Here is a 12,702-nt window from a genome sequence, read left to right as displayed (position 1 = left end):
TTGTATATTATTACAGCATACTGTTACATATATTGCATATTATTACAGTATACTATAATAATATATTGTATACTATAATAGTATACTGTTGCATTATAACTATATACTCCTATAGTGTATTGTATACTGTAGCGGTATACTGTTAGGTATCTGTATTCTTCTTCGATTATTACAATATACCGTTGCAGTATATTGTAAACTATAATAACATACTATTGCAGTATAACTATATACTCCTACAGCATATTGTATACCGTAGCGGTATACTGTAGCTGTGTTCTTCTTCGATTTTCAACTGAAAATTTCGATCTCAATCACCTCAAATCAGCTCCAAATGCTATCAATTGCAGTATGAACTTTCAGAAGGTACTATAAGCAATATTTAATAACACCCACTTTGAATCAAACAAGAAATCATTAAAATAATTAGATCTAATTTCTTTTTGAAGAAGGATATAAGGGAAATGGAAGAGTTTGTCCAAGTCTTCTTCACGGAGGCGAACTTTATCCAAGTCATTGACATCTGGGTGTGTCAAAAGGAAGAGTTTGTGTGCAAGAACTAGCCCGAGTTGTTGTGTTCCTTCTTCCGCATCCATGGCTACCTTTCTTTGCTATTTCTTTTTTTTTTTTTGTTTCACTGTACTTTCAGATGCCTCTATGAAGAAGAAGAAAACGAGAAAGGGAAAAAATCGGGTACTTTCAGATGCCTCTGTGAAGAAGAAGAAGAAAACGAGAAAAGGAAAAAACCGGGTACTTTCAGATGCCTCTGTGAAGAAGAAGAAAATGAGAAAAGGAAAAAACCGGGTAAATAGTTTGGGCCCCATGGGTAGGAATAGTAAATAGTTTGGGCCTGGGCATTAAAGGGTGAATAGTTTAGGATTAACAGGTATAAAGTGAGATTTTCTCGTGAAAAAGAGTGTTATTCCTTGCACCCGGGTTAGCTATACTTATTTCTATAACTTTTTTAATTTATGTAATATTGTACGAAAACTGTTTGAAAATAATTGATTGAGAATATTTATTAATATCTCCAGAGAAAAAAAAGTTGGGCCAAGTTGGTCTATGACCCGTGTTTAGCATATCTTGACCCAGTCCATCTTAGCCCAAGTAATCTTTGGGCTGGATTGGGCACTGACCCATTCTGTGCCATCCCTACTTCCATACACCAGGGCAGATATATCTTAGTCCATTTGGTATGACAGGACACTGCCTCATCAAATATTTTTACTAAATATGTATATATAGATAATAAACAAAATGAAAATATTGTGTATAAATATGAAAAATGACACTGCTTGCCATTATAGTAATTTATTCATATTTAAATGTTAATATTGCTTACGAAAAATCTTAGGCCTCATACAAGTATTGAATTTCACTCTTGGCATTGTTGTGTAACCTTGAGAGACCAGGAGGAGCAGCAGTGTGGGATCCAATTTTATTTTTTAGTTTGAAATGGAGCTCTTTAAACTTGTTATGATAAAGTTCATCTGTTCCTTGGAACACTCATTCCATTCTACTAAAGACGACATGTATTTGTCTAGTATATCCATAAATTGCAAGTACATCACTTCCAGCTTGGGCAACGCATTCAAACAGGGAAAAAACAAAGTAAAATTGCTTTTCTGCCACCCTTTTGGTGAGTAAATGTGTATCAGAAATCTGGAAAGCAAAAGGCTTGTGGCGAAACAAATACATCAAGCAGCACTTTCTATTTCTATAATTTCACAAATGTCATGAACTTGTACATCTCATCCTTCCATCATCTAATTCAATTCAGAATCTTACTTCTCTAATAACAAGTTGAACTCTATCATTCAACTTTCGCTACTACCACACCAGGGATGCTGCTCTCAGCAACAGTCTCCCTTACGAACCTGCAAAAGAAAGCAAATTTTATACCATGTCTCCATCCAACAATCAACACTATTGTGGATACAGAAAGACAGCATATCATTAAGACGAAGAAGAGAATACTTTTCCAACTTATCTCGAGATGATTGCAAGACATAAACAGCAAGGATGAAGGACAGCATGACCCCTGCTTGCGTCATAGCAATAGATTAATCAAATATAATAACAACCAAGAAAAATGTGGATGTTCTATGACCTATAATTCAACATAGAACCAGTACTTATTATGTACTGACACACTTCTATATCTCATTAAAGATTAACTACTACTATCTACAATTTTGGCTCCCAAACAAGAATGATGTCTGATGACACTACGAAGGCAGGAAACATACTAGCAACGGAACCAGCATACATAGTGTGCTACATTTAGATGGAATTATGATGAAGCTTGCGAAAGACAGCAGAGCACTTCAGCTAAGCATGTGTTTACCTGACCCAAAGAGAACGTAAAATCCCGAAGCCACATCTATCTCTGACTGCTCTTCCCTTAAATTAATGAAAACATATTATAAGAAAAAGTAATATTAAAAATAAAATAAAAATTAAAACTGTAAGTCCAAAGGTAAATTGTTTAGTGCAAATTTAAAAAGTCAAATAAGATGACTTATGAGCTAGAAGAATCGCCAAAGGAATCATTAAATATATAATACAGGTAAGGATGCAATCAATTTATCAGCCTAAAAGAGGTTTATGGTTAAGCCAAAACATTTCCCTATTACAGTTGCTTATATCATCTTCATCTTTCAGCGAAGAAGATAAGAGAGAAGCTTTTAGCAGCAAAAGCAGGAAAAACCCAGTATAGTGCTCAGCGATACATGTAGGAGCATTTGCAGTCTGTGGGGTTTATGCTCTTGTCGAAACAAAAATTTAAAGAGCCAGTATAGTGCTCAGCGATACATGTAGGAGCATTTGCAGTCTGTGTGGTTTATGCTCTTGTCGAAACAAAAATTTAAAGAGCCAGTCCACCAAAAGAAAGGTAGTTGCTCTTATAAACCAAAACCTCCAATGAAGCTGGACAATCTGTGGTTCCCCCAAGCAGAACAACTTTAACAGTAAGTTCCTTAAAGAAGATCACGGCAGACCAGTCTGTTATTTCCCATTATGCTCACAAGATATGATACTCAAGTTTCTCAAGTCAGTTTACTCTCAGTTTCACCACCTCTGCACTGCAACCATGCCGTTAACCCCTCACACAACATCCATCAACCACCTTTTCCGTCCTCCTTTACTTCCTCCATTGTCCTGGTTGACACACTGACTATCCAAGCTAGGACAATAATGGACTAATAAACAATATTCAGAATGTTTCACGTGGCATATGAAAAATCACATGCTTAGGATTCCCAAAAATGACAAGCTGAAAATCCAACCAACCAGCGACTCTGAAGGAAGAGTAAGTGCCTAAATGGAATCTATTTTCATGTTGCAGGTGATTCAAAATGATCACAAAGTTGAATCTTCCAGTTCATTGATTATCAAGTGTCTGTTGAAACTTATTGCGGAGAACAGGCCACATATATTATCAAAACTTTGCTAGAAAGATTAATTTAGAGGTTTAGAGGAGTTACCATGTATATCTAGCAAGCACGTGCTTGGGCCAGTGTTGTGGATCCCAAAATTGTTTACCAATATCAGGATGAAGTTCAACATCTGTCCATAAATACATCAGAACTTTTCAGATCAGTAAAAGTATTAGTTGGAAAGCAGACAAAAGAAATGTCTAGAGTTCACCATGTTTTCTGGAACATCGTGATAAACCATTTATCCAATAATAGTGAATAGGAGAAGTGAAAAGTGAGAATCTTAAGCTTTTCTTCAGTCAATTAACTTGATGAAGGCCATTCGAGAAGTCTTCAGTACTCTTATGTATGGACAAAAGAACTTAATTTGTTCTTGGACCTATGTTGACTGAAGATTCTATGAAAAATGGTTCATGACTAGGTTGAAAAACAATTGTGAAAAGATAGCATTAAAGATAACGTGAAGGTAAAATTCTGCTCAGTGATGGAGCCACCAAATAGTGCGACAAACAACGTATGTCACTATGTTGGGTGTATGATTAGAACAGTCGCATTTTTATCGTCAACAAAAGATGAGTAACTTAAGTTGCACACACAATGTACCTAAGTGTTAAATGACCAACATTTTTTCATTTCGTGAAAGAAAAGATTAATTAGTATACGTGGTGTTACTACTATAAACAAGAAGAGTATCACGTAAGTGTCAAGAAACCAGTGGATCAAAACAGAGTGGTATAAACTAGTAAAGCTATTAGATTAAAAAAAATCCGACAAGCTTAACAGAGAAGTCTGTCTTTTTCTTCCTTTTATTATAAAAATTCTTTTCCTATTGTTTAGTATGCATCGTTACACTTGGGGGCGGTGCTGGGATGGGAAGAGAATGTATCTACTAAAATTTTTGCCGATTGTAGTGCACCACCACCACTGCACCTTCCTATTGACATGCTAGAAAAGAATTTGAAAGGAAAGAACACATACAGTGATGAGGCATATCAATGACCTTAGCAGTAACACCAAGCAAATCACCTCCAGAATACCTCTGTGATAAGTGAAAAGTTCATTCATTGCATGAAACACTAAAGAAAACATGGAAATATATATTAAAGGGGAAAGGGGTAAAAATAAAAGGAAAAATTTACAAAAAGAACATGCACCAAGATAATTGCGAGAAACAATATATATCAGCTAAGGAGTAAGACCTACTTTTCTACTTAAATACAGGCCTTACCAAATGCACATCAATCATTGGAACCTCAGAACTTTTCCGATTGATCACAAAGAGCCACGGCACGTGATATTTTTCTCTTCCAACTTGGAATGATCTGCAGATTGCTGACAATATTAGTAAGTATTCACGCATTTCCAGAAGTAGTTAGCAATCAGAATAACAATCAGCATAGGCAACTGGATAGACGCTGAAACTAAACAGATGTAATATTACCAAGTTACAAAATAAAAAGTCAGCGACAGCACTAGAAGAAAAGTTAGCCAATACGAATTTGCAACTGATGTCGCACTCACTGAGAGAAGAAATTAGTAGTTTGGTTGACTATTTCAAAAGTGATAGTGAAAATACCAAATAACTAAAACGTGCTTCTGTTCGAGCTATAAAAAGCATCATTCCTTTTTATGGTATATTGCTGACGATTTGGGGGGGGGGGGGGGGGGTTGTTATAAGTGTGGATAAGCTAGAAAAAGGAATTAACTTCCCAGCAATAAGGAAACCATGTAAAGATAGGAAAGATGTCAGATTTGTTCATTGTCAAGAGTTAATATGTGAAGAGATGGAGCCCAAATTTCATCTCACACTAAAGCCAGCACAAACTTTCGTTCTGGCAAACCAACAAAAAGGATGTCAAGGAAGTCCTTAGTGGGAAAGCTATGATGCTCAGCTTAATAAAGGATTCTTGGCTCGTATATCAATGATAAGAGCTTCAACTTGCATTCCAAATCCTAAGAGGTGCTCATATATGGGGTATAATTATCACCATTGATTCCCTCATTACGGCAAAAATACAGGGCATCATCTCATTATTGCAATAGTATTTGTCATATTGCCTCATTTAAATTACCATCAAAACCTTTGGCAAAAAAACTAATCATCATCACCTACATATCAGCAAATTTTACTTCTGTCATACCAGGTGAAGTATCCAACAAAATTCTTTCCATCTTGTATAAGTTGAAACATATATTTGAGGATATAGTTTATCATCCATGTCTCCATGATATGATACATACCCTAAGCAATATAGTTGTTGAGTTGTCTTAGCAAACATGTGGTATGCAGCAAATATGTAGTTTTCTCCACTTGTGGGATTTTACTGGGTTGCTGCTGTTGTTGTTGTTTGCAGCTGGAGACCGCACAAGAAGTAACATATAACTCTTGAAATTCATATTCTTTCCTTTCAGATATTTTTCCTGCTATATAAAGGGAGCCTTTCTTGCAAAGCTTCTTCATTTTTGGGACGTCCATTTCTTCATTTCAAGAAAGTGAGATGTACAAATAAAGAATTTGCAAAGTTAGTTGAGAACACTGCCCGTGTGCTAGAGTTTTAACCTTTTCATGTTATCTACATCAAGTAACCCTTCTTGAATGTCCACATTTTAAGCGGTTAGCTTCTCATTAGCGGCAGCTAGACATGGAGCTAAATTTACATTGAAGTTAGTTAAGTTGAGCACCAATGGACAAGGTTGCTTGGGTTAGGCTACAAGGTAGCTAAAATTTGTAGCTATATTCCTAGCCAATAAAAGAGTATCACATATCACATCAGTAAATATAACAATCAAGAAAGGGTACACAGATTATTTGGTCCTAAGGCAGTCTGCAAAGAATACTATTTGAAGTAGGATAATATCAGCTAGATTTGAAATCCTATTGGGGAAAGGTAATTGAGACCTTTACACCCTAACCCCGTATAACCTCTTACCAAAGATTAAGTCACCATCTTGAAATCATAATCCATTTGTATTATGGCATGCAGTCGTATCTTGCACAGGGACATATGGTACTCCCCTACTTGGACTGGAATAGACATGGTAAGAAAATGACCGACCGTCAAGCTTCTTATTTTATTTTTTTGATAAACAGGGTGTTTGGGCTAGCTCGCACACACATCGACTAATTTCAGGGGATACCTGTCCACCTCCCACCAGCAACAGGTACCAGACAACTCTATCCACTAAGTCTTGGATAGATGGGAAGAAATCACCTAGTGCTTTTCTGACTCCGCTAGGATTTGAACTTGAGACCTCATGGTTCTCATCCACTTCATTGACCACTAGGCCACATACTTGGCTGTTGACCGTCGGTCAAGCTTTAGACCAGAATGACGACCCTAGTTAACAGGAAGTGTCACCAAAGTGAGCAAGTATGCCAGGTTTCGATTCAATATTGGCAACTGAGAGAGTTATCTTGGCTAAATACAACTTCCTAGATAAATCTAGAACACGCTAGCCTCAACAAAGTACAAAACAAAACCAATCACCTCAAACTAGCACTTTAACCCCAAAAGACATGCTCCTAGTCAGTGTTTTTAGAAACAAAAAACACAAGAAGTGCCAAGGTTCATGGGGCTTGAAGCAAAAAAGCGAGAGGTGAACCACACAATTTACGGATCATTTAAACTACTAAACATTTATGAATTTAGCACTATAATGATCAAATTGTAATTAAAATAATCATCAGCATTCAATTATATCACTGATATAAATATAATGCCTCAATGTTGAGACTCAAAGTAGCGATTGCTTCTCGTTCGGAACACTTTGCACGTCATTATTCGAAGCGCACAGCTTCACCTATGAAGCGACAACCCCTCGCTTCGTCGCTTTAAGTTACGAAGCGATGGCTTTTAACAACACTGCTCCTAACCTAGCTATACTAGTAAGGGTAGATCCAATGTGTGTTTCATAGAGCCGACACCAACCATTTCAGATGGTAACATGAATGTGGAAGTTTCACATCACCATAAAAAAACTTCTTGGGCATGATAGGCAGACCGAATTGACAAAAAAAAAAAAAAGGGGAAGATTTGTGTTTCATAAAGCTCACATCTTGTACGGATCAGCTCCAGTGTAACCAGTTGGTTTTGGAATCGGTATCAACACCTACACCAACAAATACAACCCCCAAAATATCCCATTAGCACTAACTAAGGAAATCAGCAATAAAATCCCAAATATTAACAACCCTAAAGCATAAAGCAAACAAATTTGAGGGTAAAAATGAAAATTACCTCACGATTAACCCCAAAAATGGGACAGTGTTTTCCAATCATATCATGCCAAACAGTCCTTGACTGCAATTAATAAACAGAATTAAACTCTACATGATATGTATGTAAAGAGAAGATATAAAATGAGAGAATTAAGGGTTGTAATTTACAGAGTGGTATTGACCCATTTTGCTAATTGGAACGATGTCACCGGGGCGGTAGGCCACACAAGTGGAAACCATTGAAATCATCAGTAGAAATACTACAATAAGGGAGTCAACTCCATGGTCAATCCCCATTTTTGTTGTAAAATACTACGGCCAGATTAGGACTGCAAGATGAGTTTAGTTTACTCAGGGATCCAATTTTATGATTCTTGGAGTAATTGCTAAGATTCAGATGAACGACGCATACCCGCAGTTGTTCTAAAAGTTTTTATGTTATAAAGCTTCGAATTTTTTGTTGCTAAGTAAGCCTTCATTTGATAAAATATGTCGCATTTGATTTATAAGCTGTGCCTGTAAATTGCGATTTATAATTTGGAAATCCCATTTAAATTGGGATCGTATTTATTAATTGTCAAGCAGGCCACAAAAACATTTCTTTGTTAAAAAAAGTAAGTACTTTCTAAAAAATTTAAGCTATTTCACCAAGACACAGAAGTAATTTTGAGTATCAGCATAAGTAATTTTTCAAGCTATAAATTCTAGTTTATTCCAAAAAATAGAAGCAGAAACTTTTTTTAAGACAAATATATCCTTATCAAAAAAATATATCTTTTAAATTATTCGTCATTAATTTAACTTTTCTATTTTCTTAGTTTCTACCATACATTTCTTCGTTTTTCTATATTTTCATTGCTTTTTATTGTTCTTCTTTTATTTTATATAGGATTTTATGAAATGGATTTTTAATTAATACTGAACTATGTATATTGATATTTTGAATCATCTATATACCCAATATTATTTCTTTGGATAACAATAAGTTATATTGATTAAAATCTTAAAAGTATATCTTTACTTTATGTTTTATAAATTCAATTCTCTTACAAATAGTACTAATTATAAATTAAACACTTACTGTCCTTATTCGTAATTTGAATATCAAAAGTATCTTTTGGAAAGATCGACCAAACAATAATTTGCTTATCAAATATAGCAAAAAGTAGTTGTAAAATGAATTGGCCAAACACAAATTATTATTCTCCATAAAGTACTTTTTTCGAGAAGCACTTTTGTACAAAAGTACTTTTCAAAATAAATAGTTTTGACAGCTTGGCCAGACGGGCTCTTACACACATTTACATTGCGACTTAGATGTTGAATTCAAAAAAATATGCTAAAGATTAAGTAGCAGGATATGACATGAAATATGGCCCAACAAAAAGATCCATACAAATTTGTAACGACCTGACCGATCGTTTTATGTATTTTAACCGGGTTCCCTTATTTGATGTTGTGCAATTGATGTTTGGTGATTTGTGGGGATGGTTGGAATTAGTTCGGGAAGGTTACGCAGTAAATTGAGATACTTAGTCTCATTTTGGAAGCTTAAGTTGTAAGAGTTGACTAAGGTTAACTTTTGTGTAAACGACCATGGATTCGTGTTTTGATGGTTCCAATAGGTTCGTATGGTAAATTTGGAGTTAGGCGTATATCCGGATTTGAATTTGGTGGTTCCTAGGTGGATTTGGCTCTAATTGTCAAAAGTTAGAAATTTGAAGGTTTGGAAAGTTCATAAGTTTGACCGGAGATTGACTTTGATGATATCAGACTCAGATATTGATTCCGAAAGTTAAAATAGGTTTATTTTTTCATTTAGGACTTGCGTGCAAAGTTTGGGTTCATTCTGGGCTGGTTAGGTTTGAATCAGACGCTTGGTTTGAAGTTGGAAGTTTATGAACTTAAGAGATTGATCTTGATCGATAATTCTTGGTTTTGATGTTAATTCCGGTGTTTTGCGTCTTTGAACATGTTTGGGGGAAGTATTAGGACTTATTGGTATGATTGTACGGGGTCCTGGGGGGGGGGGGTCGGATGTGTTTCGAATAAATTCAAGACTATTTTGAGTTTGGTTGGCAGTCAGATTCTTGTGTTTTTGCACCTGCGAGGTTTGGAGCGCAGGTGCGAGTCCATAGATGCGGACATGTGAGCGCAGAAGTAGAATTTAGGCCTAGGACAGGGAGTCAGTAGGTGCGGAGTTTTTGGCGCAGAAGTAATCACGCACCTGCGAGGCTGTTCCACAGGTGTAGAATTTTTGGCGCAGAAGCAGTCACACACCTGCGAGGCTGTTCTGCAGGTGCGTCTCCTTAGAAGCGAGATTTTGCATATGCCTTAAGTAAGAAGGTGGAGAGTATGGGGAGTTTTGCATTCATTCCAGCAGGGGATAGGCTATTAGTTAGGGATGTTCAGGCGTTGGCCAATAAGTTAGTGAGATTGGCTATTTCGAAGCCAAGGTGTTGTATCTCGGTCATCCTTGTTCGAGCGCATTAAGACGCATCATTATGATGATTCCCACTTTCTTGTCCTTAAGGACACGATGCAGCATGGTGATGCTAAGGAGGTGGTTATTGGTGATAATGGGGTATTGAGCCTTCAGGATCGGATCTATGTTCCTAATGTAGATGGCTTGAGAGAGTTGATGCTTGAGGAGGCTCATAGTTCACAATATTTCATTCACCTAGGTGCTACAAAGATATATCGTGATTTGAAGCAGCATTATTGGTGGAAAAGGATGAAGAAGGACATTGTCGGGCATGTTGCACAATATTTGAGTTGTCAGCAGGTTAACTATAAGAATTAGAGACTGGGAGGTTTGCGTCAGAAGATTGATATACCGGAGTAGAAATGGGAACGTCTCACTATGGACTTTGTGGTAGAGTTGCCACAGACTTTGAGGAAATTTGATGCCATTTGGGTCATTGTGGATCGGTTGACCAAACCGACACATTTCATTTTGATCACAACTCCTTACACTTCAGAGCAATTGGCTAAGATCTATATTCGGGAGATTGTTTTCTTGCATGGTATACCTATTTCTATCATCTCGAATCGTGGCACTCAGTTTACATTGCATTTCTGGAGGGCTGTGTCAGGGAGACTTGGGCACGCAAGTTAAGTTAAGTCCATCATTTCATCCTTAGACGGACGGGCAGTCCAAGTGAACCATTCGGATCTTGGAGGATATGTTGATGGCCTGTATTATTGATTTTGGAGGCCAGTGGGATCAGTTTCTACTGTTAGCGGAGTTTACATATAATAACAGCTACCAATCTAGTATCGAGATGGCTCCATACGAGTCCCTATTAGGGACGCGATGTCGTTCTCCAGTGTCACAATCCAAAATCCACCTAGTCGTGATGACACCTAACCCCAACATGCTTGGTAAGCCAAACATAGAATAATGTAACCCAAGTGAAAGATCATTATTAACAAGGAATAAAAATAGCTGAATTCCATACAACATCCCAAGGATCGGTAGTACAACTCATGAGCCACTAAGATTCAACTTTACAAAGCTGGTACAAAAATGAATACAACATCTGTTAGAATATACATATAAAGTTCAATCCCGAGCTACCAAGAACAATTGGTCGGAATATCTGGAATGCAAGTACATATTCAGTGCTAGCCTCTATCTTTCATAGCAGCTCGGCTCCTAGATCTAGATGCAAGGTGCAGAAGCGTAATATAAGTACAACCGACCCCATGTACTCAATAAGTATCCTGAGTAACCTCGGTAAAGTAGTGATGAGGTCTCAGGACAAGGATAATCACTATATATAACATGTACAACTCAAAAATATATACGTGTACCCAACAACAATATCGAAGTCAAAATATGAAATACAGGTACCAACAAACAATACACATAGAGAGGATGTGCGCAAGTCTCTTAACAGTTCAACATAGAAAGAAGATATGCATTTGATATTAGATAACACATCAACAATTGCATATCGAGAAGATACGCACAAGTACCATTCCAATTAAACAACTCAACATATGGAGAAGATATGGCCTACAAGCTTGCATTGCCACCTAGTCTATCGGATGTTCACCTAGTGTTCCATGTTTCTATGCTCCAGAAGTATTATGGTGATCCGTCATATGTTTTGGACTTCATCACGGTTCATTTAGATGGGAATTTGACTTTTGATGTGGACCCGGTGGTCATTTTGAATCGGCAGGTTGGAAAGTTGAGATCCAAGAATATAGCTTCGGTGAAGGTCCAACGGAGAGGCCATCCAGTCAAGGAGGCTACTTGGGAGATCAAGCGGGAGATGTGGAGCAGATATCCACAGCTGTTTGAGACTCCAGCTATGATTCTAGACCCGTCCGAGGAACAATGTTGGTTTAAGAAGGGGAAAATGTAACGACCCGGCCGATTGTTTTGTGTATTACAGCCCCATTCCCCTATTTATCACTTCTTCTATGCATTTGTGTTTATGTGACTTGCCGGGGTGGTTGGTTTGGTTGCGGAGATGTTTAGGAGTGAATTGGGACACTTAGTCCCAAGGTTGGAAGCTTAAGTTGAAAGAGTTGACCGGAGTTTGACTTTTGTGTAAATGACTCCGGAATGGAGTTTTTATGGTTCTGATAGCTTCGTATGGTGATTTTTGACTTAGGCGTATGTTCGGATATTGATTTGGAGGTCCGTAGGTTGGTTTGGGGCTTTTTGGCGAAAGTTTGAAAGTTGAAGGTTTGGAAGGTTGAGAGGTTTGACCGAGAGTTGGCTTTATTGATATCGGATCAGATTTTTGTTTCGAAAGTTGGAGTATGTCCGTCATGTCATTTATGACTTGTGTGCCAAATTTGAGGTCATTCGGAGTTTGTTTGATATGATATGACATTAGTTTTAAAAGTTAGAAGTTCATTAGTTTATTAGGCTTGAATCGATGTGCGATTCATGGTTTTGGTGTTGTTTGATGTGATTTGAGGCTTCGAGCGAGTTCGTATTGTGTTTTAGGGCTTGTTGGTATGATTGGTTGAGGTCCCGGGGGCCTCGGGTATGTTACGGACGAGTTTCAGACCAATCTCTTCATG

At 37.2% G+C, this 12,702-nt stretch overlaps 1 protein-coding gene across 1 annotated transcript; it reads right to left on the bottom strand.

The window, feature by feature from the left end:
• Positions 1-1,533: 1,533 nt before the first annotated feature.
• On the bottom strand, positions 1,534-8,153 carry LOC109218560. Its single transcript, XM_019382935.1, has 9 exons — positions 7,825-8,153; positions 7,676-7,738; positions 7,492-7,547; positions 4,666-4,759; positions 4,416-4,476; positions 3,486-3,567; positions 2,348-2,403; positions 1,978-2,041; positions 1,534-1,877 (listed from the first exon to the last, which is right to left on the bottom strand). The coding sequence occupies exons 1-9, from the start codon at positions 7,951-7,953 to the stop codon at positions 1,814-1,816; spliced, it is 669 nt and encodes a 222-aa protein (XP_019238480.1). The 5' UTR covers positions 7,954-8,153; the 3' UTR covers positions 1,534-1,813.
• Positions 8,154-12,702: the final 4,549 nt, after the last annotated feature.

The sequence above is a fragment of the Nicotiana attenuata genome, unplaced genomic scaffold (genome assembly GCF_001879085.1).
Source record: "Nicotiana attenuata strain UT unplaced genomic scaffold, NIATTr2, whole genome shotgun sequence".
Lineage (NCBI taxonomy): Eukaryota > Viridiplantae > Streptophyta > Magnoliopsida > Solanales > Solanaceae > Nicotiana > Nicotiana attenuata.
Note: the sequence above shows the minus strand (reverse complement) of the source record. Positions and strands in the feature narration are given on the sequence as shown.